General features: G+C 59.0%; 4 protein-coding genes across 13 annotated transcripts in view; 1 reads left to right on the forward strand and 3 right to left on the reverse strand.

The window, feature by feature from the left end:
- Positions 1-14,244, forward strand: part of ZMYM3 (zinc finger MYM-type containing 3) — a 32,102-nt gene extending 17,858 nt beyond the window's left edge. For 4 of the 6 annotated variants that reach the window (XM_040083870.2, XM_040083871.2, XM_040083872.2 and 1 more), the window contains exons 10-25: positions 1,177-1,263; positions 1,578-1,728; positions 2,310-2,482; positions 2,900-3,065; positions 6,713-6,771; positions 7,296-7,464; positions 8,055-8,170; positions 8,323-8,497; positions 9,052-9,198; positions 9,633-9,736; positions 10,132-10,300; positions 10,422-10,573; positions 11,015-11,129; positions 12,023-12,277; positions 12,362-12,479; positions 12,891-14,244. In XM_040083870.2, coding sequence (XP_039939804.1) covers positions 1,177-1,263; positions 1,578-1,728; positions 2,310-2,482; positions 2,900-3,065; positions 6,713-6,771; positions 7,296-7,464; positions 8,055-8,170; positions 8,323-8,497; positions 9,052-9,198; positions 9,633-9,736; positions 10,132-10,300; positions 10,422-10,573; positions 11,015-11,129; positions 12,023-12,277; positions 12,362-12,479; positions 12,891-13,089 — 2,355 coding nt within the window. In that variant the 3' untranslated portion in view covers positions 13,090-14,244. The remainder of the gene's footprint in view (positions 1-1,176; positions 1,264-1,577; positions 1,729-2,309; positions 2,483-2,899; positions 3,066-6,712; positions 6,772-7,295; positions 7,465-8,054; positions 8,171-8,322; positions 8,498-9,051; positions 9,199-9,632; positions 9,737-10,131; positions 10,301-10,421; positions 10,574-11,014; positions 11,130-12,022; positions 12,278-12,361; positions 12,480-12,890) is intronic. The other 2 variants (XM_040083876.2, XM_040083875.2) reach the window with 1 other exon arrangement.
- Positions 14,245-14,589: 345 nt separating this feature from the next.
- LOC120761990 (gap junction alpha-3 protein-like) lies at positions 14,590-15,684 on the reverse strand. The gene has a single exon (XM_040083888.2). It carries the CDS (start codon positions 15,682-15,684, stop codon positions 14,800-14,802), a length of 885 nt encoding a protein of 294 aa, XP_039939822.1. The 3' UTR covers positions 14,590-14,799.
- A 779-nt stretch (positions 15,685-16,463) lies between these two features.
- GJB1 (gap junction protein beta 1) lies at positions 16,464-19,376 on the reverse strand. Of its 2 annotated transcripts, XM_040083889.2 has the most exons (3): positions 19,287-19,316; positions 18,161-18,276; positions 16,464-17,459 (listed from the first exon to the last, which is right to left on the reverse strand). In XM_040083889.2, exon 3 carries the CDS (start codon positions 17,445-17,447, stop codon positions 16,608-16,610), a length of 840 nt encoding a protein of 279 aa, XP_039939823.1. In that variant the 5' UTR covers positions 17,448-17,459; positions 18,161-18,276; positions 19,287-19,316; the 3' UTR covers positions 16,464-16,607. The 2 variants fall into 2 exon arrangements, with proteins under 2 accessions (XP_039939823.1, XP_039939824.1); XM_040083890.2 differs by lacking the exon at positions 18,161-18,276 and having other exon boundaries at positions 19,287-19,376.
- A 5,051-nt stretch (positions 19,377-24,427) lies between these two features.
- NLGN3 (neuroligin 3) overlaps positions 24,428-27,479 on the reverse strand; it is a 38,313-nt gene continuing 35,261 nt past the window's right edge. For all 4 annotated transcript variants that reach the window (XM_040084090.1, XM_040084093.1, XM_040084091.1 and 1 more), the window contains 2 exons: positions 26,488-27,277; positions 24,428-26,064 (listed from right to left, as the gene is read on the reverse strand). In XM_040084090.1, the coding sequence (XP_039940024.1) occupies positions 25,227-26,064; positions 26,488-27,277 (1,628 nt within the window). In that variant the 3' untranslated portion in view covers positions 24,428-25,226. The remainder of the gene's footprint in view (positions 26,065-26,487; positions 27,278-27,479) is intronic.

The following is a 27,479-nucleotide window of genomic DNA, read 5'->3' on the forward strand; positions in this document are numbered from 1 at the left end:
ACCCATGCATCACCTGGATTAGGAGCTGTCTTGCTGGCAGATCTCAGAACACGCTTGTCAAAGAAAAAACAACACTGAAGAGACTGTTTCAAGATGGCTTCCTGGGGATCAGTGTTAAGCCCAAGAACTTCAAGATCTTCGTCAATCATTTGGCAATAAAGTCAAAGCAATAATGATGAAATTCAGCAGATGAAACAAAAACTGTTGAAGTGTTAGCCTCTGCTGCCTTCAGGGTAGTCACAGAAAGCAAAGCAATTGGATTGATTGACATGGCTGGTTCCTCCTAATGTGTGCTTAAACACAGTTTCAGTGCAAGATCCTCTGTCAGCCTTGCTCAGGTAGTATGGGGATCCAAATCCTGGGAAAGTAAGGATTTTGAAAAGGCCGTGGAATTACAGCAGATAAACTATTCAGTATGAGCATCTCAGTTTACGGCCACACAGGGAAGGATTAATTTATTGCAAGTACAAGCAGGTGAACACAGAGTTAACATTTGAGGCCCAGGGAGCCAGAGGTACCTAGAATGATGCACCTATAGGAAGAATGTTCTCTAATGTCCACTTCATTTTCACGGCCGAAGAAAAATTGGAACATTGTGAAAAAAACCCCAAAAATTAAATCTGGGCTTGAAAAATGTTTGTACTGAGGCACTTGCAGAATGTCTTATTTGAGGTTATCAGAAAGAGAACCAGGAATGACTTTATTAATGAGTATATCCCTATGGATAAAACACCAAATACTAAATGCATTGTGGACAGGACACCAAATGCTCTTTAATCTAGCAGATAATTCTAGCAGAAAATGGGATGAGAGGCTGCTTGAATTCCTAAGCTGCATTATCTTGAAAATAGAAATCAGGCACTTGTGCTTCAAGAACTTTTAGAGAAATCCTTAGAAGAGATAGCAGAGCCCTCGTCATTTAAGTTTTCAAATCCAGTAGCTTGGAAGCTTGCCTCCCTGGGAAGAGCTGGACCCAGCACGCTGGAAGCAAAGTGAAATTGCTCTCAAGGGTCAGCTCTGGTGTGATGGACGGACTGAGCCCCCACAGCGGCAGCAGGTCCCAGGGGGTCAGGCAGGCTGCGGGCCATGAAGGAGGTGGCAGTGGTGGCAGTGTGAGGCAGGTGCCAGCTGCCCTCCAGCTGCGCTCCCCACATGAGCTGTCTCTGTCTCCTGCAGCGCACCAGCCCGGAAGGTGGGATCCACCTCAACTGCCATTACTGTCACAATCTGTTCAGCGGGAAGCCGGAGATCCTAGACTGGCAGGTGAGGATTTCCCCGGGGGGGATGTTGAGGTGGAGGCCAACTGCTGAGAACCTCTGGGGTACTTCCTCTCCCTGCTCTAAGCAAAGCTCCTCCTGTGCCAGTCCTCTGAATGCCTTAGCTGCAGAGACTGTGCTGAGTGCCGCACTCCTGATGTTCAGCCGTACGTCAGAAGGGCAGGAGGAGACTACTCTTGCCAAATCCTGTGCCAGGAGAGCCGGGGACTTAACTCAGCCCTGTAGTCTTTCTTTTGCTTTCCTGAGAAGTGTGGGAACCTCCTGCCAGCCTGGCTGACCCAGCTGTGGTCTCTTTGGCAGGACAAGGTGTATCAGTTCTGCTGCAAGGACTGCTGCGAGGACTTCAAGCGGCTGCGTGGGGTGGTGTCTCAGTGTGAACACTGCAAGCAGGAGAAGCTGCTGCATGAGAAGATCCGTTTCTCCGGCGTGGAGAAGAACTTCTGCAGTGAAGGTACTTGGGGAAGGCGTGGGAGAGGCAGAGCCCCCATGCCAGCCCATGCTGAGGGAGGAGAAGAGAGCGTGGAGAGGAACAGAGGGGAGATTGTCTTAGCCAGGCCCTGGGGCAAGAGCCTTGCCATGCAGTGAAGGGAGGACTGTTGTGGGAATGGCTTGCTGTCCAGCCAGGCCCTAGGGCAAGATCTTTACCGTTCATTGTGTCCTTGGGGAGGGCCTTCTCACAGCTTTTCTCTCTCTGGGGGCTGGGGAGACAGCAGGTGGCAGCTCCGCTCCTCCTGTCATCATGCACTTCTACGCTCTTGCGTCTGGGCTGGCCTGACCTGGCCTTGCCCTGCCTGCTGGGTTCCTGCACACAGGAGGTTGGAGTCAGACTCTTCCTAGAAGCATGGAGGTGAGAGATGGCAAGTCCCCGTGAGGTCCCATCTTATCCCAGCCCCAGGGGCCAGTGCTGGATTGTTCCCTACAGTGTGTTGCGTGTGCTCTGTTGTCTCCGCAGACCTGGATTCTGGTCATGTTTGGGTCAGGGAGGCCCCCAGTTCATCCTGGGAAGGTTTCACTCCTATTGTTTCTCCGCAGGGTGTGTGCTTCTTTACAAACAGGATTTCACCAAGAACCTGGGCCTGTGCTGCATCACCTGCACCTACTGTTCTCAGACCTGCCAGCGGGCGGTCACCGAGCAGCTGGAGGGCAGCACCTGGGACTTCTGTAGTGAAGACTGCAAAAGCAAATACTTGCTCTGGTACTTCAAGGTCAGTATTGGCACTGGCAGCTTGTGCTAAGTGCTGTGGTGGGCACGGCACCCAGATAAGTGGGCATTGCACTGAGGAAGTTCGCACTGCTGGAGTCTGGCTGGCACTGCTGCGGAGAACCTGGCACTGCTGGAGTCCTGCCCGGCAATGACGGGACACTGCTGCGGGGAAGCTCACGTAGCTGGAGTCCCCAGCTGATCCTGCCAGACAGAGCTCTGCACTGAGGAAGCTCACAGTGCTGGATCCGCGGCCAGCGCTGCTGTGAGAAGTTCGCACCGCTGGAGTCCCTGGCAGGGCACTGCTGTGGGGAAGCTCACTGCACCTTGCGATGTGCGCCTTTCACTGGAGAGTTGTGTTGCACTCGGAGGGGGTGTGGTTAGTTACTCGTTGTTTCTCTCCTGCTGATGCGGGCTTTAGGCAGCTCGGTGCCATGCCTGCAAGCGTCAGGGGAAGCTGCTGGAAACCATCCACTGGCGGGGGCAAATCAAACACTTCTGCAACCAGCAATGTCTGCTGCGATTTTACAATCAACAGAACCAGCCCAACCTGGACACGCAGAAGGGGCCCGAGAGCCTGCTGAACAGTGAGTAGGAGGGAGGGAGGGATCCTGCATAGCTCAGTCTGAGAGACACAGGGAAGACAACAGCAGGGGGTGGAAGCTGCCTGCCCGGGACTGGAGGAGACGCTAGGGAACAATCCTGCACTGGCCCCTGGGGGGGAAAGGACGGAGTGGGACCTAATGGGCTTCTCCATCTCTAACATCTATGGTTCTATGACACACAGGGCCCAGACGGGAGGAGCCGGTGCCAGCGTGCTGCCTGTAGCTCACACTCTTAGCGAGGATACTCAGGGATTTAACATCCTCAAGTTACCAGCGGAGAGCTCGATTTAAAGGGTTAGGGGACAGCGTGGTTTGGCATGACAATCCACCTGCAGCCCCACACCACCTCCGAGCTGTGACCTTCTCAGATCTCATAAACTAATCTGGATTGGGCCAGGTCAGTGCTTGGATGGGAAACATTCAAGGACAAAGAAGGGTGCTGCAGGAAGTGGTGCTGGTGATGCTGTAGGTGGGCTCTCCTTCAGCCAGAGCTGAACCTAGAACGGTCTTGAGGGAGCACTGAGCCGCTGGAGGCACTGTCTTGCGATGTTAGATTGGAGTCCTACCACTTACCCAAAGTTCACTGCAGCTTTGGGGAGTTGCCAACCCTGTGTCCCAGATAACCCCATTCTGCATCCGTGAAGTTCCAGCTGGAGAGGAGATTTTCGCTGCCTGTTGCCCCATTTCCTATCATTAACTCGAGCCAGTTCCTTATGGAAGATTGCAAAGTGCTTTGGGATCCCTCAGGATGGAAAGTGCTCCTAGTGACAGCGACAAGACACCGCTTGGCCCTCGGACACCTGCAGTCTCATTCTGCTTGGCCTTTCGTAGGCCACAATCTCCTGGGTGACCTGGGGGACATAGTTAAAGTGCTTGCCGCTTATAGTGGGACTTGCTTCAGTGCATCAAGCTTCAACACATACCTGCATCACAGGTTCAGGGCTTTGCTGGCCTCCCTGGGATTTCACAACGTGTAAAAACCCTGGCTAGGGTGTGCCAAGGAGGGGAAACCAAGACGAGGACCTTCGCGTGAGAGACCTCATCCTCCGTTTCCAGACTCTTGAAGTTCCTCCCCTGACTGTAGGGTGCTGATCATAGGACAGGGGAAGCTCCGGATGCCGTTGCTGCTTAGGCAGCAAAGCAGAGCTGCTCTGCCAGAAGCAGCAGGTTCCCCCAGCGAGGGGAAGCCCAACCTGCCTTCCAAGAGCCACGCTCCATAACAGGCTGTGTGAGGTGACAGCTCAAGTGGCAGCACGCTGGAGTGACCAGGATAAGGAACTGTTGGTTCTGGGAATTCTGTTTGATTCACAGTGTTCTGCTGCCCAGGGGAGGAAGAGGTGTGTGACCTGCTGGTTCCTGTAGCTCACCGAGTGATTCCACAGCCCTAGCCATGCTGTTCCACTGGTCCTCTGCTGTCAAAGCACGTCACTTTTGAGAGATCTGTAACACAGCTTTTGGGACACAGGCACAGTGGGCAAGCTCTGCCTGCAGAGGGAAGCATGTTTCACACTTTAGCCGTTGTCTCCTTGGAGCCATGGACCACGAGACTGAGAAGTACCTTCACCACCACCACCAACCATGAGTCTCAGGCCTCCTCCACCACATCTCTGGAGGCCTCGCAGAGTGCTGCTGCTTGGTATGTGGGGCACCACTCTTCACTGTGCCACAGCTGCATCTTTGTGCAACCTCTGAGGACTAAAGGAAGCCAAGGACAAACCCATCATCAGTCGCCAGTGCTCAGCTGAGCATGAGCTCCAGACTGCCCCAGCAGTTGCTGTGGTTAGTGAGTGCTGTGGGTGGAACTGGGCCCTCTGTATGCTCTGGCACACCAGTCCCCTGCCAGACGTGGGATAGCTGTGGACATCCTTGCCCCAGGACTGTGGCACACTGCTGAGTTTGCAAAGGAAGGATGCTGAAGCCAGGACTCACTTTCACAGAGATCTTTTCAGCCTAACTGTGCCGTGCAGGAGATTTTGGGAGGACCAGCTTCTGGGTGGTCTCCTGGGGACCTGACAGCTGTGTTGCCAGCTTGCAAGGGACTGCCTGGATTTCAGGCTCATCTTGGACAGAGCTGCTTATTCTTGATTACATTCTTGCAGCCATCGATTCCTTAAAACCATTAGTTCCTGTGATCCAGCGGCTGCTACCAGTCTGGTGATGCTGAAAGTTCTTGTAGCTGATCGTACAAGTAGATGTTCCCTTGCTGGGAACAGTTCATGTAGTGTGGGATTCAGGAGATTCTGCTTCAAAACTGCCCAAAGGCTTCCGAGAGAAGTTTGCTCTGCGCTGGGTTGTCCAGCTGGAGAGGGTAGAAGTCACAGTTGTGGCAGGCAGTGCCTTGACAGCTCCTTGTTGGTGTTGGGATGAGAATAAAGAACAAGCTGCAGCTTTCCTGGATGCCTGGACACATAGCACATGGCGGGAGAATCTTGTTTTCTTTAGTCATAAATCATTGGCCAGTGGGGCAATCATGTTTGCTTTAGATTCTGCTGCAGCAGAAGTTCTGCTCATATGCCAATAGCTTGTCTTTTCTCATTCAGGCCATTGGTATTTCCTACCTGGACCTGCTTCCCATCCAGTTTGGGTTGTCAGGGTGAGTTCTTGCCCCTGAGACTGCTGCAGATCCTATGGCTGAATGCTAAGCTGCAGACTAGGGAGCTTCCTCCCAGTGGGGTTTATCTGTTGCCCCGTGTGGTTGTCAGCAAGTGGAGCCTGAGGGGCCTCAAATTGTACAAGAATTATCCTGCATTTCCTTGGGTCAGAGGAAGTCTGAATGTCCCTGTGTTGGACCTTTAGGAATCTGGGTCTCTCCTGAAGGACCTGTCTGTGTATAGGAGTTGTGAATGGACCCGCCACTGCCTTGGGGTGCTGGGACCTGCTGCTGTCCTGGCAGGGGTCTCCTTCATGCATGGCCCACCAGTAGAAGGCAATTCTTTTTGCCGGTCACATGGGTATCCAGGGATCACTGGGGGACTGGGATGAAGGTGCTCTGTTAGCTCACCTGCCTTTGAGGTGGGTGCAGGTTTCCTGCAGAGCACATGAGCTGGATTTATCATCCAAGGCAGGGTGACCACCTGAGACCAGCGTCTGCCACGTGCGCCTCTTACCTGCAGGTGATCCTCTCTTTCCTTAGGGGAATGGACTGCATCCCTAGGGCTGGGGCAAAGCTGTCTCTCTGCTTTCTGGGATTTCTCATAATGCTGCTACTAGCTCTGTCACCTTCTTCCTAGGGATCTCCAAGCACTTTGCCAAGATATTTGTTGCAGGGATATGGAGGCACAGGGAGGGGCCATGGCTCGGTACAGCAAGCCAGTAGGCAGAGCTGGGATTAGAGCCCTGGATTCCTCTCTCTACAAGGGGCTGGGATTTCTCCTGACCTGCTGTGATGGGGAAGGGGTGGACTGTAAGGGAGCACAAAATGACATGGGAATAACTTGATTTTGGAGTTGTAGTGTCTTCTGAAGCGTTAGGGCTAGATATTGTGGAAACATTAACTGTTCCTGGAGTGACCAGGAGCAGTTTCTGGGGAGCCTATCCCTGCTCTCTGGCTGCTTGCACCTCCAGTCCCAGCAATGGGACATCTTGGCCCAGGAACTCTTGAACTTAAGAGTTGTTGCTTTCTCTTACAGGTCAGACTTCAGAGCCAAAACCAGCTGTCCCTTCCCCACAGAAGGCAGAAACTAACATGGTAAGACCCACTGGAGGTAGGAGTTTGCGAGACAAAGGGGCTGTCCCCAAAGAGAGGACAGTTCTGCCATTGCTCAGGGAGATTTCGTTCTTCTACAACAAGTGCATTTTGAGATGTCTGGATAGTGGGAGATGAAAAGAACTTCTAGGAAGGCAGCATCAACATATCTCCTGCAAGGGGGAAGAATAATTGTTCCTCAGGAGTCAGTTATGAGCTCCAGAATATCCTGACACTGTGGCACTGGCTCCTTTGTGCCTGGGTAGAGTTGCTGTCCCACTGCTCCCCTGTACCTCATGGGACAGTAGCTGTCATTGCTGGACTCCTGGCACAGCAGAGGCAGCACACAGGCTTGCTGCTTGCCAGCAACAGCTTGGCAGTCCTTCATCACGGCCTGACCATGGGAGTGTACATGTGCTGGGGACTGCCAGGCTCCAGGAGGTGCTTTGGGAGTCGCTCCATCTGCACCTGTAGTAGAGATTGTGCCTTAGGTGGACACCAACCTCCTGCTTTCTGCATTTCCCCAGCTGTCAGCAAAGGCCTCCTCAGCCCAAGCGTCTCCGGCTGTGCCGCCTCCCGCCCCACCTCTGGTTCCAGCCACCCCTCGGAAAAACAAAGCTGCCATGTGTAAACCACTGATGCAGAACCGGGGTGTCTCCTGCAAGTTCGAAATGAAGTCCAAAGGATGTCAGACAGGTAGGAAAGCAAGACTTAACTGTAGGATTGCAGGGGCATTTTGGAAAGGCAAGTGGCACCGCCCTGCTCCAGACTACCTGTGAACCCAGCCTGAAATGCTGCACAGAGTGGGCTGGGTGTTTGGCACCGTGCTGAGGAGTCTGTGCAGGGCACACATGGCAGGGCTGGGGGTAGGGAGCCCATTTCCATCACCAGCAAAAGGAGAGATGTAGAGAGCTCTGTAGCATGATCCTGCCTCTTGTGGGACAGCTCCTGTTCCTGTGGAGATCATTAGCTTGTCTGAGGGCTGTCTGCTAAACAGGTTCCAGTCTAGTTCCTGTTGGGTGTGTGCGTGTGGTCTGCAGCATATGCAAGGCAACTAGATCTCTTAGCAGGGCTGTGTAAAAGCAGGATTTGCACTTCTGGCTAAGGCAGGCCTCCCTTGTTGCTGATCTCGACTTGCTGCTATTCCAGCTCTGCCCCTGAGTCCTAGCAGCTGTTGGCTGAACGAGCTGTGGTGCTGGGTGGCTGGGGGCATGGCAGCCTGCAGCAGAGCTGGCTGGAGGAGCTTCTGGGCTTAAAGTCACTGATGTATTTTTTGCTCTTGTCAGAGGCTGACTGGAAGCCCCAGCTGGTTGTGTTGCCAATCCCCGTCCCGATCTTCGTGCCTGTGCCTATGCATATGTACTGCCAGAAAGTACCTGTGCCTTTCTCCATGCCTGTCCCGGTAAGCAACACGCTTCACCTGCTCCTCTTCTACTGTTGTGACCCTGCCTTGCTGAAATCTCCCTCCTTCTCTGTTCATGCTCTTCCCCTGCCTCTGCTTTTGTGTCAGTCTACTGAGTGTCAGCTTTCTGCCTGGTGTGCTGCTGTCCGCAGGTGCCTGTGCCAATGTTTCTGCCCACCACACTGGAGAGCACAGAGAAGATTGTGGAGACAATTGAGGAACTGAAGGTGAAGATCCCCTCCAATCCTCTAGAGGCTGACATCCTGGCCATGGCTGAGATGATTGCAGAGGCTGAGGAACTGGACAAGGCCTCCTCGGACCTGTGTGGTAAGTTCTGCCATGGCTTGGTCTGGTCCAACAGCTGGGATCAAGGGGGCTCCAGCTCTTGGAGCTAGAACACCAGGACTGTGGCTCTCCCAAAGCCTTTGAAAACGAAACAGGGAAGAGTAAGTCCTCAACTTCTGCTGAGGTGGTCCAGAAGGGAAGAGCTACAGCAGGGAGCAGTGTCTGCCACTGTCCCTTTTTGGGGGTGCCAGTCTTGTGGCACACCTGCAGCTCTCTTAGTTTATTCAGGTGGCTGTTCAGTTTCTTCCCTAAAGCAGCTTCCATGCTACAAAAGATAGCTGCATGCAGCCCTGGTCTTGCAGTTTGGTTTTTTTTTTAACCTGAGGGCTGCATTCCTACAAATCACAGTGATGGGGGTTGTGGCTGGGGAGACAACAGCCTTCCAATGGCTTGCTGTCCAGGGAAAGCTGGACAGCTCAAGTGTCATGGGGCTGCTCTGAGCACAGGGACCCCAACTTCATTTTCCAGCTATCACAGGGCGAACAGACAAAAGACTTTCAAGAAAATTGTGTTTACAATGAGCTTTTTCATTTCAGACCTGGTGAGTAACCAGAGTGCAGAGGGTCTCCTGGAGGACTGTGATCTGTTTGGACCAGCACGGGACGATGTGTTGGCCATGGCTGTCAAGATGGCAAACGTCCTCGACGAGCCGGGCCAGGACCTGGAGGCTGACTTCCCTAAGAGTAAGAGACACCTGTGGGTGACACAGGTGTGCAGGGCTGCTGGGTGTCTGTTAGCAGAGGGTGGAAGAAGAGGCAGTGACTTGCAGGAGCACAGCAGTGCCGATGCTAGCAGCAAACAGAATTGAGGTGCCTGTGCCAGGCTGTCCACAGTACTGGCCTTGGCACCAGGGAATGAGGAATGTTCCTCAGGATTAGGAAATAAACCAACAAAAAACTGTCAGAAAGGAAAATGTGGGGTTCTGGTTATTCTGAGAAATTTTAGCATTGTGTACCAGAGCCATATTTCCTTTGTTGGGCTGTGGCTGAAAGTTCATGCCAGGCAGTGGTAGAGGATGTGAAGTGTTCCCTCTTCATTTTGCTGTAAAAATCAGGCCAGCACAGGGGGCAGGATGAGGAGTCTCAGCTGAGCCCTTCTGCCTTGTGTTTCCTTTCAGACCCTCTAGACATCAACCCCAGTGTGGATTTCCTCTTTGACTGTGGGCTGGTGGGACCAGATGATGTTTCCACAGAGCAAGATCTGCCTCGAGCTGTCCGGAAGGTGAGTTCTCTGTGGGTACTGCCTGCTTAAAGCCCTTCGGCTCTGGAGTGGGAGCTGCCACTTGGGATATATGAGGTGAAGCGTGCCAGAGTCTTTGGTGAGCTGGGGAGGTTGTGCCCTCTCCCTTCAGGACACGACTGGCCTTTGGGCCACTCCTTGAATGAAAATACTTGCTTGTGACTTCGGAGGAGCTTTGAATGCTACAAATCATGTGACAGCTGCTCCCTTTCTTGCGTGTCTCGTAACTGATGAGCTTTGTTGTCTTGGCTGCCAGCAGAACGGTGCCTGCTGCCATGGCACACTGTAGGGAGCCGACAGCAGGTGTGAGGGGTGGCCAGGACTCCTGCACCTGTCCCAGGTAGGTGCTCACAGTCTCACAGAACACCTCTCTGCAGGGGCAGAAGCGCCTGGTGCTCTCTGAAAGCTGTTCCCGGGACTCGATGAGCAGCCAGCCCAGCTGCACAGTGCTCAACTACTCGTACGGTGTGAATGCCTGGAAGTCCTGGGTACAAGCCAAATATGCAGGGGGAGAAACCAGCAAGGGAGAGGAGCTTCGCTTTGGCCGTAAGTGCCTTGTCTGGATGCAGTGGAGTGGCAGAAACCTCCCAGGAGCTGGGCCTTGCGGTGTTGAGGTGTTCCTGACCTTGTAGGCTGTTGTCTGAGGCTGCTGTGCTTGTCTCTGCAGCCAAGCCCATGAGGATCAAGGAGGATATCTTAGCCTGCTCAGCAGCTGAGCTCAACTACGGCCTGGCCCAGTTTGTCAAGGAGATAACGCGGCCCAATGGGGAGCGCTATGAACCGGACAGCATCTATTACCTCTGCCTTGGCATCCAGCAGGTGAGGGAGGCCTTGCTGCCCTCCAGTCCTCTACAGCCAGACTTGGGGGTCAGATCTGCTGGGGGGAACTTGTACCCTTCATTCTGCCTTCTGGGGACCCAGAGAGGCTGGCTGGACTCACCTTCAGTGCCTCAGCCCAGGACAGCGCCCCACCTAGTTTGGTCTTTGTTCCCAAGCTCAGGGGGTAGTGTGGCACTACCCTTGCACCCTTCTTGCACATCTCTGAGGAGAGCTGGGGGATCTCCCCAAACTCAGGCTCTTCAGCACCAAGTCTGCTTTGCCATGCCACAGGGTTTTCCTTGCAGCTCTCAGGAGTGTCTGCCCAGCAGCTCTGGCGGTGCAAGGAGGGGTGCTCTGCGTGTGTGCCCTGGGCTCTCAGGGGAGGGTTTGCTTTCCAGGTGCTGCTGTGTTTCTCTTGACTGTGTGTTCTGTCCTTTCTAGTACCTGCTCGAGAACAATCGGATGGTGAATATATTTACAGACCTTTACTACTTGACGTTCGTGCAGGAGCTGAACAAGTCCCTGAGCGGCTGGCAGCCCACAATCTTACCAAATAGTATGTGTCTTCAGAGTACCCTCAGTCTCCACATATATCCCGTTTGTGCTTGTAGCCTTGGATCCTCTGGCCTGATTGTGCTCCCCCAGCTTCAGCCTTGGCACAGGCAGCACAGTCCTGCTGTGTGTTGAGGTCATACTGACCCAAACCAGCTGCAGAGCCAGTGTGGTTACGCTTCAGCAGCTTCTGTTGCCCTCAGTCAGGGTAGCAGGGAGCAGAGCATGTGTGCTTTGTATCCTGGGACGATTTGAATCTTTAAAACCCTTCACAGTGGTGTCTCCACCCTTTGGCAGGGAGGATGCCAAGCCAGGAGGCACACGGGTGCATGTGGTTGTGTTCCCAGCACATGAGCCCTACGCACGGTGCTAGGCCCTGGCCAAGGTTGCTGTGCTGCTGCCTTGTGAATGGACTAACTCAGAGCTCTGCAGAGGCTTTTCATGATGCTGTGATCTGGGCTCTCTTCCCTGCTGTGTCTTGTCAGTAGTTAGTTCATAGATCCAGCCTCATCTCTGTAGATTGGCTATCCCAGGCAGAGCCATTTCACTCCAGACCTGTGTATCTTGGCAGGAGCTGGCCAGATCTCTCCTGCCTGCTGCTTTTCCTTAATCTCTCACTGAGTGTGGTGGAGCACTGACCTGGAGTTCACTTTTCAGCCATCTGTAGTGATGAGCAGTTAGGAATTATCTGGGTTCTCACCTGTGGTTTGGCTGTGATCTGGAGAGGCTTATGGCTGGGCAGAGCTCTAAGCTCTGCTGATGGCTCTGCAGAAACAACCTTGTGAAAAGAGATGCTGTGAAGCATCAGTCTTTTGCAGTGGGTTTTCCTGGGCAGGGTGAAGGGATTGCCACAAAGCCACTGCTGATTTGACCTGGTTCTCCCTCTGTGTGTTGCAGACACAGTTTTCTCCCGTGTCGAGGAGGAGCACCTCTGGGAGTGCAAACAGCTGGGTGTTTACTCACCCTTTGTGCTTCTCAACACCCTCATGTTCTTCAACACTAAATTCTTCGGGCTGCAGACAGCAGAGGAGCACATGCAGCTCTCCTTCACCAACGTGGTGCGCCAGTCCCGCAAGTGCACCACGGCCCGTGGCGTGACAAAGGTGGTGAGCATCCGCTACTGCGCTCCTGCCAAGCAGAAGAAAAGCCGAGGTGGGTCTGGGGGAACACCTCTGTTCCTCCCCCTGTGTCCCCCATCAGGATCCAGCCATGATCCAGCTCTCTGCCTCTCTGCAGATGGCGGCTCTGGAAAACGGAAGCGTGAGGAGGAGGTACCCATGCTGGAGCAGCGGGAGAACAGGATGAATCCCCTCCGATGCCCAGTCAAGTTTTACGAGTTTTATCTCTCCAAATGGTGAGGCTTTCTTTAGAGAAGAGGCATGTGCCATTTTGGGGCTACTTCTTAGTTTTGATGGAACCCTGTGCAGTGACTGCTGCTCCCCAAATATTTGTACATGAGCACGCAGTCTTGCCCAGGTTCTGTGCTGCTTGACCAGACCAAGTTTGAGAGAATGCTTCTCTCTGGCCTCTTCCACTTCTTGCCCTTCTCCAGACTGGCAGGAATGTGCAGCAGGAATCCAGTGCTTGGGTGGTTTGGGGTTTTGGTCTTGAACAAAGAGCTGTAGGTTGAGTTTGTGTCCTTATCCTACTGGATGATGAGAGGCTGTGATGAGCTTTGAACTCCGGTTGCTAAACAGCCATCAGAGCAGGCTGCGTGAGCCCCTGAAGCTGATGTCCCAGGTCTCACCCTCCTCTCTCCCCACAGCCCCGAGAGCCTGCGGAACCGCAACGATGTGTTCTACCTGCAGCCCGAGCGGTCGTGCATCGCCGAGTCCCCGCTCTGGTACTCGGTGATCCCCATGGACCGCAGCATGCTGGAGAGCATGCTGAACCGCATCCTGGCCGTCAGGGAGATCTACGAGGAGCACAGTCGGCTCAGCAGCCTGGAGGATGACGTGGACTAAAGGGCAAGGTGCGGCTGGACTGGCTGCACTCCAGCCCTGGACACCTCGTCTTGCTGCTTCCCATTGCAGGCCAGGGGCCGTGCAGCGTAGGAGGGGATGGTGCTGCAGCAGTGCTGTCCCTGCGTCATTACCAGACTTGGACCTCCCACCCTGCTCGTTACAGGCATCCCCTACGTACGTGGCCCCCGCACTCAGCTCTGTCTCCAGTTCTGGCTGCTGGGTGAGCCATCTTCCCCAGGGCCCGTTCCCATGGCACAGGGGTGGCAGAGTCCCTGGGGCAGCTCCCCTTGCCCAGCCCTGTCCCTCCCCTACTCCCACCCCTGCCCCTCTCTCCCCATGCCCCAGAGCAGGAATTGCACAAGATGCAGTGCACCATTGGACCAGTGGCCCCCGAAGCTTTTACTTCCCTCTTCCTTTAGCATTCCTCTCACAAGGCTGGAGGTATCAAGGCAGGAACAGTAGCTCTGCTGCTGGGGCAGGATTGTCTTTTCAAGCCCAGTGGGCAGGGGCAGCTGTTGGGTCAAGGGGATAACTTTTGTCCCAGTGCAGGAGACATTTGGGTTGGGTGCAGGGAGTGGATGGAGCTCGTACTGGAATTTGTGGGCAGAGATCTGGCCTCGCCACAGGGACACCTCCCTTGTGTACAGCCAGGATGCCTCTCTCTCTTTGGTCAATGTTTGCTGAGCCTGCTGAAAACTGATGGAGACAGGTCCATGCCAGTGCTGCCCCTCTCTCCCCACTGTTCCCTGTCGTGGTGTGAGCACCCTCCCCTGTGCAAGGTGCCATCAGTGGGAACCTCCACTCCAGCCAGGGGCCCAGGCATTTGCTGGCAGAAGCAGGGAGCCCTGCCTGGCCTCCCCCTCCCTCCCACAGCCACAGGCTGCCAGCGCCCTGCCCAGGCCAAGTCTGGCTCCAGCTGTGCCACTCCGTGCTGCCTCCTGCCCCTTCTCGTGTTCTGGTTGGTTTTCTTGAGCTGTACATGGGTCTCCTGTTGAGCCTGTATATATTGTTCTGGGCCCTGGCCTGGGGCCATCTGTTCTCTGTGTCCATGTGGAGAGTGAGCTGCTCACCAGTCTTGTTGTAGTGATGCCAGGGCAGTAGGACTAACCCTGTGTCTCTGGAAACCATTCATTTCAAATAAAGATGTGGAAAACCTTGGCAGCCCGTTTTTTTACCCCCTGGTCAGGGTGAGCATTGTAGAACAGGGCCAGTGTCCCTGTGCTGCTCTGCACCACGCTCCTGTCCATCCCAGCCTGTGCTGCCTGCACTTCCTACCTTACCTGGGCCCTGCTGTCCTGCCAGCTCTGGCATGTGGTGATATCCCCTGCCCCAGTGCCATAGGTGCCAGCAAGGCACGGCCTGCCTGTCCCTGCCCTCGGTCCACGGTGCTGCAGCCCCACCCAGCCCAGCAGTGTCCCTGCCCTGGCCATGCGGTGTGTCCGCAGGATGGAGCAGCTGGAGAGCAGTGCCCCAGTGCCTGTGAGCAGAGCAGGAGTCAAGTGAGGCGCAGGAAGTGTTTATTTTCTCCCCCTCCCAAGCTCTACTCTCAGCCCTGCTGCTCCCAGGATGCCAGGAACAGCTGAGCGGTGCCCCCAGGGCTGTGCCCGGCTCTCATGCTGGCCATGGGGTCCATGCCTTGGGCCTGGCAGAGGCTGGAGACAGAACCACCGCTGTGACCCCCATGCATTGCCCATCCCTGACCATCCCAGCTCACACCGCCAGGTCTGCCGTCCGCACGTCCCTGTGGGACCCACCAGCCACCCCTAGCCATGCACCTGCCTTCTTCAGTGGTGCCAGGCCCCGGGGGGGTCTGCCAGCAGCCAGGGGGCTGCCACCCCTGGGCAGAGTGACGTAGGTGCTGCCAGGCCCCACAGGCCCGCCAGGAGCGGTTCGGATGCGGGACTTGGGGCCTGGCCCCCGCCGGCACTTGGTGAGACCCAGGTGGTAGATCTCCACCAGGTTGAGCAGCAGGGACACGCAGGCCACCCCCAGCATGAAGAGGACGAAGATGGTCTTCTCAGTGGGCCGGGAGATGTAGCAGTTGACAGTGTTGGGGCAAGGCCAGTGGCTGCAGGTGTAGAGGGGCTTCAGCTGGAAGCCATACAAAGCGTACTGGCCCACAATGAAGCCCACTTCCAGGAGAGCCTTGAAGACGATGTTGCAGACGTACGTCCTCAGGATGGCCCCCCGCATGCACACCCGTGCCCTCGTGTTCCCTGCAGGGAGCTGGGGCTGCCGGGGGCGCTGCCGCCTGGCCCGTGCTGCCGCTCGCTGCTGCGCCTTCTCCTCCAGATGCACCAGGTGCAGGATGTGGCCCAGGTACACAAGGCTGGGGGTGGAGACAAAGATGATCTGCAGGACCCAGAAGCGGAGGTGGGAGATGGGGAAGGTGCTGTCGTAGCAGGCATTTTGGCAGCCGGGCTGCTGCGTGTCACAGGAGAAGCCAGACAGCTCGTCACCCCAGACCCGCTCCGCGGCTGCCCCCAGCACCAGGATGCGGAAGACGAAGAGGACGGTGAGCCAGACCTTGCCCACCACCGTGGAGTGCTCCTGGGCATTCTCCAGCAGCCGGCCCAGCAGGCTCCAGTCCCCCATGGCACGCGGTGCTGTGGTGCCCTGCAAGACAGCCGCCCTCCAGACACAGCCGCCCCACAACCCGCCAAAATGCCGCCCCACTCCCTGCTCAAGCAGGTGTGCGCAGACCCAACCCAAAGCTGTCCCAGGGGACCCCCCTAACCTGTCCCAAGGAGGGCAGGGGGAGCAAAGGCCTCCAGCAAGAGAGCTGGGAGCACCACGGGGAACAACCGCGGTGGCGATCCGGCACGGGGACCTCTCACCGTAGGCGGTGCGTGGGGCAGAGCCCCGTGCTCCCGCGCCGTCCGCTCCTGTCAGTGGGTGATGGGGGGTGTTGCGGGGCCCCTTCCCAGCAGCTGGTCCCCAGCTCCTCCGTGGGGTGCGGACAGGTCTGCCTGCTCCGTCTGTCCGGTCACCCAACAGCAGGCGTGGGGTTATCGGGGCACGAGGCAGCCGCGTGCCCCATTGGCTTTCATCGTGACTGGCACATGAAACAGCCACTGGGGAAAGTTTTTTCCCTCTATTTTTGGTCTGGGCACTTTTCTAATTATATTCGGGGCTGCAGGGGCTGGTGCTGGGGGAGCGCAAGCCCTTGGACACTGATCAATGCCACCCAGGGGTCACTGGTTGCTGCCGGCTGCCAGGGCAACACAGCCGCAGCCCCAGCTCAGCCCTGACACTGCAGCCCCCACAGCCCCTCGTGGCACCCACCGGGGCTTGGGTGCAGGGATGGACACCCCACACTGACACCCCAGCTCCTGGCATATCCCGGCCAGAGCAGAAAGGAGGGAGGCAGCACCTGAGAATGGAGATTTAATGGCCCAAGATGCCCTCCTGGCCATCTAGAAGAGCTAGACTCGCGCCTGAGGGATGCTATCCTTGGGACAGGGACAGTAACAGGCCCATGGGGCGACTGTGGGGCCAGGGCCGCTGCAGGGGTGGCCCTAGCAGGCAGAGCAGCGGTCACCCTTCTCCTGCAGCCCAGAGTTGCGGCGCAGCATGTCCTTGAGGGAACCGTCCTGCTCTGTCAGCAGCTGGTTGATCTCGTTCTGCTTGTACTCGGAGGAATGCTTGTGCCCGTAGAAGGAGCTCTTCCCCGATGAGGGGTTGGAGTGGTGCTGGCTTCGGCGGGCACAGGCCCGCACCACCAGGTAGACCAGCTCTGCCATGTTGAGGATGATGCAGACGCTGGAGGTGACCAGCATGAAGACGGTGAAGATGGTCTTCTCGGTGGGCCGGGAGATGAAGCAGTCGACGGTGTTGGGGCAGGGGTAAGCCTCGCACTTCACCAGCCGCATCATCTGGTAGCCCGGGTAGAGCATGTAGAAGATGTACATGAACACGGCCTCGAAGAGCAGCCTGAAGACCACGCTGCAGACGTATGTCCACCACAGAGAACCCGCTATTCTCATCTTGTGCTTCTTGACCTCTTCCATGTGCTTGGGATCCGCGTGCCCCGTGAGCACCAGCAGCTTCTTCTCCTGGTGCTGCTGGTAGGCCACGTGCATGGCCACGAGAAGGGCCGGTGTGGTGACGAGGATGAGCTGCAGGGCCCACAGACGGATGTGGGAGATGGGGAAGAAGTGGTCATAGCAGACGCTGTTGCAGCCAGGCTGCTGGGTGTTGCAGGTGAAGGCAGATTTCTCATCCCCCCAGACGCTCTCGGCTGCCACCACTAACACCATTATCCGGAAGATGAAGATGACGGAGAGCCAGATGCGCCCGATGGCGGTGGAGTGGCGGTTCACCCCGCTCAGCACCGTGTAGAGGCCGGCCCAATTCATCGCTTCTCACGTCTGCAGGAGAGAGCGGTGAGAGATGGTGTTAGGAGCAGGAGGGACCCCTGGCTGAGAGCCAGCAGCTCCTGGCTCCAGTGGCAACAGCCCCAGAAGGGTCCTGGGAGCAACTGGGTGGCAGCCCTGGCGGCTGGAGAGCAGGATGGACAGACAGGAGGATGGACAGACAGGAGGATGGACAGACAGGAGGATGGCAGCATGGCTCCCGCTCCTGACACGGCTCGAGGGAGCATTTTGGCCAGAGCGGGCAGGAGACTTGTTGCCCCATCAGCAGCAGATGCTCCAGTCCTGCCCCACACTGGCACAGGGATCCTAACCCACAGCTGCCATAGAGAAAGGGGGCGAAGCTCCCACAACTGTGCAGGGACCCCCAGTAGCCAGTGCCGAGCTCTTTGGCTACCAGTAGTCCCCAGGAGCTTCATGGGCTCCAGTGCCTCCCTTTGTCCGCCCATTATCTGCAGGAGCAGGGCCAGGGAGCCTTGAGCTGGGGGCTCCCCCCGTGAGCCCTGCGCTGCCACCCTCCCAGAGCCATCCATGCTCGGGGAACACCGGGCGACCCCCTGGCTCCCAAGCGCAGACCCCCGCCCCACCAGAGCCACCCACCGGCACTGAGCAGCCCCGGGAGCTGCTTCGCACTCCCGCACGGGTCTGGGAGACTGGGACCAGCCACCCCCAGTGTGGAGGATCCTGGCGACGCGTACCTGCCGGTGAGGAAGGGTCCTCGCAAGCTGCCCCCAGTGGCCCCTCTAAGGTCTCATGCCTCCCGCAGGAGAGCTCTGCTCCGCCTGCCCTCGTCTCTCTCTGCCACTGCCCTGCACTGGAAGTCATATGCTGCTTTATAAACTATTTACATACAATGGAGCCTTTATCGGCCCCTGAACAACACACTTTAGCATTCAGATCTAACGCCCTGACTTCCGCCCACCCTGGCCAAACAAAGTGCCTGTGTGCAGCATTCCCGCTGCTCGGCCCTGCACCCACTCCCACCTCCCCGCCGACCACGGCCACAGCCCCCCCGCCCGGCCGCGGGGTGCTCGGGGCTCTGCCGCACACGTCCCTGTGCCGGACAGGTCACCCGCAGCGTCCGGAGCTCCCTTTCCCAGGAAGCACGGCCGAGCCCGGCTGCGTGCCCATCCCGCATGGACGGCACACGGGTCTGCCCTGAGCGCTCGGCGGGCCTGGGTGGCACTGGGTACCGCTGCTGTGAGCCCTGCCATCTCCTCAAGGCTCCGGCGCCGGCAGCAGCAACGCCTGCGAGGGCATCGGAGCTGCCCCGCGTGTGTGGTTGGAAGCACGGGAGAAGGTCCGGAGGAGCCGGCTGTGCGCTGGGGCTGCTGCTGGGGACAACAATCCCTGTGCTCGCACAGCCCCCGTGCCCCTCAGGGCTGGTGTGCCAGCCACACCGTCACACTGTGCCCCGTCCCCGCAGCGATGGCCCCACGTCCCTTGGGTTTTGTCCCCAGCCTCGGGTGGGGAGCAGCATATCCAGCCAACCCTACCAGCTGGCTGCCCGTAGGTTGGCGGGGCAATCCGTGCCATCAGAAATGCCACCTCCGCCCCTAAGCCCAAGGTGCGAGCACCCGGAGCTGTGCAAACAGCGGCGGCCAAAGCCCGTCCAGCAAAGCCGCGAGGACGGCGCTTGTGCCCACACATCTCCCCTCTCCCTGCTCCCCCTCAAGGGCCAGCATTGCCGGTTCTCCTCTCCCAGGCCCAGGGCCGAGCCCTGCTGTAGCCCCCCTTTGGCCCCGGCTCTGACCCCCTTGGTGCTCCCCATCTGGGGGACATGCGGCCACCCCCGCAACGGTGCTGCGCCCTCCAGGTTCTCACCTCAACACCGGGACAATCAAATGCTCTTTGGGATTGCAGCAGCCAGCCTCCAGCGCAGCTGGACTTTATACTGCCCTGCAGGCACGTCACCCACCCCCTCCCAAAGAGCCTTGCTCCTTCCAGGACTCGCCAAGTAAACACCGCAGGTGTGTCCAGCCCGGCTCACACCCACCCACATCCACCGCCGCAGCTGAGCATCCCCCGGGGCCAGCCCCGGGGCTGCTGCGGCACCGGGACAGGGCCAGCCACACAGGATAGTCCCCGGGGAGATTTCTGGTCCCCGTGGCCCCACTCCCCTGCTGTGAGCATCCTCCCCGCTGCATTCCTTGCAAGCCAGGCACATGCACCGTGGCACAGCCCCGCTCTCCACCCGGGGGATGACTCTGGGTACCCCCAGCTCCTGGAGCGCTTCGATCTGCTTGCTGCAGGCTCCCTGGGGAGCCACCAAAACCCAGATTTAATATGTAAAAGTACAGCCGGGAGAAGGCAAACAAGCCTGTCAACGATTAACTCGGCTGGCCCGCTTCAAGGTCCCGCCGCCCAGCACCCCGTGTGGGACACGGCGATCCTGCTGCTCGTCCTGGGCCCCCGGGCCGGGCTGCGGGCGGTGGGCAGTGAGATACCGGGGCTGGCCGGTGCTGCAGGGCGGGTTGGGGCTATCGGGGCCACAAGCTCGGTCTCTGATAAACCACCGCCGCCGCCGCCTGAGTCAGCGGCGCCCGGCGGAACCGCCCGGCTCCCGCACCTTGGTCGGGCTCTAGGGGTTGGCGAGGGCATCCCGCGGGACGCGACGGGCAAGGGGCTGGTGGGGCCAGGCTGGGTGGGGGTCACTGGGGGGGTCGAGAGGAGGGCACACTGGTGAGCACTGGGTGGGCTAAGTGGGACGAAAAACAGTGGGAGGGTCGCGTGGGGAGAGGGGAGATGGGGGCCCGTCTGTGGGTCTTACTGGGGGGCCTGGGAGCCAGGATTGGGGTGACTGGGGGGCGCTGGGAGCCAGGCAGAGGTCATTAGGGGCCTGGCGAGGGGTGACTGGGGGTCACTGGGAGCCTGGATAGGGATGACTGGGGGGCACTGGGAGCCAGGCAAGGGGTGACTGGGGATCACCAGGAGCCAGGGATAGGGGTGACTGGGGGGCACTGGAAGCCTGGCAAGGGGTGATTGGGGATCACTGGGAGCCAGGCAAGGGGTGGCCGGGAATCACTGGGAGCCAGGGATAGGGGTGACTGGGGGGCACTGGGAGCCTGGCAAGGAGTAACTCGGGATCACTGGGAGCCAGGATAGGGATGATTGGGGGTCACTAGGAGCCAGGATAGGGATGACTGGGGGGCGCTGGGAGCCTGGCGGAGGTCACTGGATGTCACTGGGAGCCAGGCAAGGGATGGCTGGGGATCACCGGGAGCCAGGACAGGAGTGACTGGGGGGGCACTGGGAGCCTGGCAAGGGGTGACTGGGGATCACCGGGAGCCTGGCAAGGGGTGACTGGGGAACACTGGGAGCCAGGCAAGGGATGGCTGGGGATCACTGGGAGCCAGGACAGGAGTGACTGGGGGGGGCACTGGGAGCCTGGCAAGGGGTGACTGGGGATCACCGGGAGCCTGGCAAGGGGTGACTGGGGATCACCGGGAGCCAGGATTGAGGGTGACTGGGGAACACCGGGAGCCAGGGATAGGGGTGACTGGGGATCTCCGGGAGCCAGGGATAGGGGTGACTGGGGATCACCGGGAGCCAGGATTGAGGTGACTGGGGATCACCGGGAGCCTGGCGAGGGGTGACTGGGGATCACCGGGAGCCTGGTGAGGGGTGACTGGGGATCACCGGGAGCCTGGCGGGGGGCGGCCGGGGGCTCGGGTGGTCGCCGGCCGTGGCAGCAGGTGGCGCTGCGGGGCCGGGCCGGGGGCGGCGGGGCCGAACGTGCCCGCGGCAGCGCCGGCGGGGCTGGGCGTGGGAATCCATCTGAGGAACACGAAAAATGGAGGGAAAAAAAAAAAAAAATAAAAAGCCAACAGGAAAGAAGAGGAGGAGGAAGGCGGGCTGTTGCTGTCCAGCGCGGCGCCCGCCCGCTGTCCTGGCAGGGAGTTGGTTGGGAGGAGCAGAGTCCCCGGGCAGCCCCTTCGCCTGTTGGCTTAGGTTAAACTGCAAAAGCCATCGGTCAAGGACGGGCTGTGCTGAACAGCAGTGACCGGCGATACCTCCAGTACTCAGAAAACTGCCCCGCCCGCGACCACGTGGGCCAGAAGCGGGCTCTTTGTTAATGACGCTAATTGTGAGGTTAATTAGTGCGTGAAGTTGCAGCGAAGAGGTCAAAGACGTGGGCACGTCTAACGCAGACAAGCTGATGAGATGGGCAGGACTGAGCCAGCATGCGGATGGTGGTGCTGGGGTGACGCAGCTGCTGGCACCCTGCTAGGGTCAGAGGACTCACAGCCCACCAGTGTGTATGGATGGACGAAATCAAGCTTGAGCCGTCACTGAAACATCTCCACTGCCGGGAGGACTGCGGAGGAGGCTTCCGGAATCTCCTTTGCCCGGCCATTCTCCTCCAGGCAGGGAGAAGGCTTCTCCAGCCTTGTCACTGGACGGCCGCTGCAGTGCAGGGGCTGCTGGGCTTCCAGGCTTGGACTGGCAGCAGCACAGGCATCCCTGGATCCGGGCTGCTGTTCTCAGAGAGACAAAACCCTCTGCTCTGAGTCAACTGCCAGGAAGGTCACTGGCAGTGGGTGAGCACAGAAATCCTTTGTGCTGCTGCAGCACAGGGCAGAGGGGGTTGCAGTGTAAGACTTAACAGCTTGTCCTGCCTGCCTGTGAGTCTGCTCTCCTGTGTCCTGGGTGCGTCAGAGGTGTGGGGAACAGGGCCAGGGCACTATCCTAGTGATGCTTCTGTGAAGAGCAGCATCCCTGCCCTCCTGCTGGCCGTGAATCCTCGAGTAGCCAGAGGCCAGCCACAGGTCACTGACTCCCTCTCATGCCAGGGACACCTTTGCAGTTGAGTTCCCTTACGGTTCTCCTTGCCAACAGCCCTAAACACGTCCCCTGAAGCAGAGGATGTCCCACGGTTGTCACGCAGATGTTAACTGTTCGTACCCTCTGGGATACAGTGTCCCTTGAGCTTTGCCAGGTCCCCAAAGAAAAGCTATTGATGGTCAAGGACACCCTGGACAGATGGCAGCCTCAGGAGTTTCGCAAAGGCAGGAGCATAATAGAAGTGGCTTGTCTGTCACCAGCTTGCCTTGGGGTCCTAGCTGGGCTGGCCATGCTGGCACATGTGGCAGCATGCAGCTGGGGCTGTGCAAGGATGAGAGAGGGGACAAAAAGGCAGGGTAAGCCCCTAATCTGCAGCAGAAAGGCATCACCCCTTCAGGAGGGCACTGGGCATCCTATGGGATGCCCCAATGGGCAGCACCAGGGCTTTTAGGGGTGTCTGGCACAGAGTCCGGAGCACGGTGCTGAACAGGGTGACATGTGCCCATGGCACTGGAGCTGCAGAGGTCCCCCGGGGGAGAAGGGCAGAGCCCCACACTCAGTTTCCTGCACAGCCTGTCCCCCTGCCCGCCCCGGCTCCCCTGGCTCGCGGCCTCAGCCCTGGCTCCAGTGTCTGCACGCTGCCTGGAGGCAATTCAGCCCCCCCCAACTCCGTTCCTGGTTTCCGTGGCAACTCCAGTTGAAATTACATTAAAAAGAAATGAAACCAGCAGCTTTTCTGTTTGGCAAGTAGGGGGAGGGGAGCTCAGCTGGGAAAGGCTGGGGAAGGGTTTCGGAGTTCGCAGCGGGCTGTGGGACAGATGCATTTCCACGTGGGGTCCCAGTGCTGGGGGCAGCGGGGCTGGGGGGATGTGGGGACACCCCCCCACTGTGGCACTCGGTGCTGGCAGTCCTGGATGGGACGGTGCCAGCTCGCATGTGCGCTGCGCTGGGCGTGCAGCACCCTGACACGGTGTGGGGATACCAGGGTCCTCCTGCTGCCTCTCTGTGGTGCCAGGGACACGAGGACCAGCACAAGGCACCCCACCCAGCCCGGCTGTCCCCGGGCCCTGCATGCTCCAAGAAGAGGCGAGACACACAGCTATTAAAAATATCACTTCTGTTTTATTTGGAATCTGTTACTCTGCGCGGGTGACAGGGTATAAATACATTCTCCAACGAGCATCCTCACCCTCAGCCCTGCGCGGGGTTGGGGGCCGGGGCGGGGCGCAGGGCAGGCGTTGTGCTGGCCCCGGGGCAGCAGGGCCAGCAGGGCCATCGATGCGCTGGCCCCAGGCAGCAGGGCCAGCCGGCACCGGTGCGTCACGGCCGCCAGCACGGGCAGCGTCTGCCAGCCGGACCGTCTTGCACAGGGACAAGGTTTGGTGTCCCCACAAGGACCTGTCCCTTTCTCCTGCCTCCCCAGGCCCCAGGTGCTAGTGCTGACCTTGGGTGGGGCTGAGACTGGGGTACCCCCACTTGGCATCCCTTGCGGCTCCTCCACGCCCGACCACACCAAAGCCACTTGCCTAGAGCCACCTGTGGCTCGGTGGCCACCGCAGCCCAGCGGATGCCCCAGCCCCACAGAGGCTGCATCGCCCCCAGAGTCCCTACCCAGGCGTCTGTTCCAGCTGCACGTCCTGGATGCCGGAGCTGGGGTCGCCCCACGATGGGGTGAAGGCCCCGGTGGAAGCAGCCTAGGAGGCAGAGTTGATGTTGGTGAGCAGCTCGCCCTGCTCCCGTCACCCCGCTCCTGCCGCGGGCTGCAAACCACTGGCTCTGCTTTCGGGCGACAGCATGGGCAGGGAGGGCGCAGCATGGCCCCGGGGCAGTGGTGAAGGGATGTGGGATGCTCCTGGGGGAGCAGGGCAGGGTGGGGAGCATGAGGGGCTATCCCGGGTTCACGGGAGTGAACAGACAGTGCTCGGAGCAGGTGATGCCCACACGGGGCGGTGGGTGGCACTGGCCGGTGGTGGCAGTGAGGGACCGGGGCGGGGGTGCTCGCAGGCAGGCCGTTGGATAGGCTTTTTGGCTGAGATACGTGGGCACGGGTGACAGAGGAGGGAGAATATCAAAAAATACAAAAGAGCGCAGCCCCACAGTGCAGGAGGCACCGCCCTGCCTGGTGCCCACCCACGGCAGGCGGGCGCCATGGGGGGCCGGCACCGTGCGCACACGCTGGCTTCTAACTGGCTTTTTATTTTATATCAAGAACACTTGGTTTTAAAATCTTTACAAAGGACAAAACGCGGCGACTCCGTTAGTGTGTAAAGAACTAAAGATCTGCTTAAAAAACGTCTCTGCAAAGAGAAATGACTGACACAAAAGAGATTCTCTGCAGCGCAAAGAGGGGCAGAGGTGCCGAGTCTCCAGCCCAGGGCCGCACTCCCAGGGTCCCTGAGCCCCGGCACCAGCCCCAGCGCCCGCAGCCGGCACAAGGCCAGGTCCCTGGACCCTGCCCATTCCCTCTGCCTATAGCACCATGGCCTGGGGCCACTTCTCAGCACAGTGAAGGAGCCTTTTCCAGGGCTGCCAAGATGCCTGGGGATGTCTGGGCACTGGCCGAGAGGGATGCCCGGTCCCGCTCCTCGTCGGTCCCAGGGTGCTCGGCGGGCTCAGCACTGGGGATGCGATCGCCTCACTGGGAGGCACTGGGAGCCCCGTGGCCATCGACAGCGGGGTACCCCCTGCCCACCTGCTCGGGTGGGTCGTGCAGGGTTACACCGTGTCCCTCCTGCACCCCACTGGCGTCCCGGGGCAACCCACGGGGCCCTGAGGCCGGGAGAGTCAAAGCACTTCTCAAAAGTTAGATAGGAACGAAAGAAAGCGCCGGGGCCGCTCTGGGACCCCGCAGGTCTCTGGGCTGGGAGCTGCACCGTCCGTGGGCGCTGCCCGGGGGCTCTGCGTGCCCCGCCGGTCCCTCTGCCAGTGTCTGCTGCGTGTGTGTGCGTGCGTGCATGCGTGTGCGCCGGCGGCGGGCAGCTATACCCTGGTGGTGGAGTGTGAGTGCGGAAGCCCCGTGCTGTTGAAGCCGGCGGTGAAGGTGTTGTAGGGGTGCAGGGTCTGCAGCCCCACCAGCGAGTTGGGGATCATGGTGATGGTGTTGGGGGTCATGAGCGGGATGTCGTCCGGAGAGCGGCGCAAGGTGAGGGTGTAGTCGGGCAGAGCGGCCAGGCGCAGGGTGTCGTGGGACGGCACGGCTTCGCACTCGTGGTGCCCCTGGCTCACCTGCAAGGAGGGCATCTCCTCATCAGGCGCGTGGGCGATGTCGTTGGAGGCACCGCGCTGGGGGCTGGGCTGCCGGTGCGTGTCCTGCCGGCGCTTGTCCTTGCGGTAGTAGAGGGCGGCGAAGGCCAGCACGTTGAGGAAGAGGAGGGAGGCGCCCACGGCGATGGTGACGCTTAGTTCGGTGGAGTAGTCGCGGGGGCTCTCGAGCAGAGTGCCCGCCTCTTGCTCCGGGCTCCACTTCTCCTTGCCGCTGTCGCCGTTGTAGGCGGGGGAGATGGCGGGGCGCTTGGTGGTCCAGATCTTGCTGTTGGGCCGGCGGGTGATGTGGGAGTTCTGTGTGGTGTCGGGAGGTGGCACTTTGGTGGTGGTGGAGGTGTAGTGGAACATATCGTGCAGGTTGTACAGGTGGGGAACCAGGTGCTTCCAGAAAGCCACCTTGGTGGCCCGGTAGTGGTCGCGTACCCGTGGCTTCAGCCCAATGTGCAGGTAGAGCTGGTCACGGGGGTTGTACTTGGACCAGGCCACCTCCTCAAAGCGGTTGGCCTTGGTGTGGATGAACTTGGTGTCCTGGGGGACAGGCTTGTTGGGATCCCTGTGAAACACAGGCAGAACACAACTAGCACTGGGAAAAGCCAAAGAAGCAAAGAGGGAGGGCTGGATGCAGAGGTGGAAACTGAGGGGACCTTTGCCGGTGGTGGCACAGGGTGGGCTGGCAAAAGGTCTTGAACGACTGGGCAGCACCCAGCCCTGGGCCAAGTCTCACCCATGATAACCAGGGCGAAAAAGCCTCCCCACCCCTGCGGCTTGGCTGGGTCCTGTCCCAGGGGCTGGCCATGATCTAAGCTTTGTGGTTGATGCCATGGCCCCAGTGAAGGTGCAGCACACGGGGAGCTCTGGGCACGGCGAGCTCAGTGTCCCACACCAGGTATGATAACCCCCCCCGCCACAGCACAGCCCAGGGAGTACAGCTGCAGTGAGTGCAGACCCCCAGGGCACGGCACCCATCCCCACTCACCCTGTCTTGGCAAAGTTGGTCCAGTAGGTCATCACTACAGCGCTGAGCATGACGTCGTTCTTGGAGAAGTTGCAGGGAAAGAGGTCTGTGGGGCCGATCATGGGGATCCCAAACACGTAAGGCACCTCATCCCCGTGGGCTGCATCGGACCATGCAGGCTTCATCAGGCTCTGGCAGTGGTGGTAGAAGGCGTAGAAGTAGGTGGGGGAGCCATAGCGGGCATGAAGGTCGGCTGTCACCACCGACGGCTCTACCCACTGGTGGTCAGTGAAGAGGGCCACCAGAGTCTTGCGACGTGTCTCGGGGTTGTCCCGGTCGGCCCAGTCCGTGTACATGAACTTGATGGTCTCCCTCAAGGTGTCCTTGCCCTCAGGGTAGCCGTACAGGTTGTCTACAAAGTTGGAGACCGAGTAGTCGAAGTCGCTGCCCGAGACGCCGTCCTCGGGGTCCACCACACCCTCCACAAACTTCAGCCCTTCACCCTGGTTGACCCCCAGCATGATATCATAGTTGAGGAACTCGCCCTGCTCCATCAGGATCTCTGGGTCATCCGGGATCACGTCCCCGTCAATGACTGGCCCGAAGGCCACGTGGTAGCGAGCTGGCTGGATGTCTTGCTCTACCAGCTCCTTGGCACTCTTCTGCCTCAGGCAGTCCACCATGTCCACCGTGTCCAGCACATTGCAGCCCACCTTGTCAGCCAGCATGCTGGTGTACTTCACAGGCTGGTAGTTCACTGCCCAGCTGGAGAGCGCCGAGCCGCTCTGGATGATGGCTCTCTGGAAGAGACCTGCAACACAGGCAAGGGAGTGCAGGGAGCTCTCAGCAGGGTTCCAGCATGCCAGTGCTGCAGTGCAGGATGCAGCATGGAGAAGGCATTGATGCTCCTGTACCCCTGCGAGCACCCAGCGCTCCAGCCCACGCCTGGCCTTGTCCCTGAGCTGTGCTGCCTGCCGAGCCGGGCTCACACAGGGGGCTCTGACAGCTGGGAA

Source organism: Hirundo rustica, chromosome 21 (genome assembly GCF_015227805.2).
Source record: "Hirundo rustica isolate bHirRus1 chromosome 21, bHirRus1.pri.v3, whole genome shotgun sequence".
Taxonomy (NCBI): Eukaryota; Metazoa; Chordata; class Aves; order Passeriformes; family Hirundinidae; genus Hirundo; species Hirundo rustica.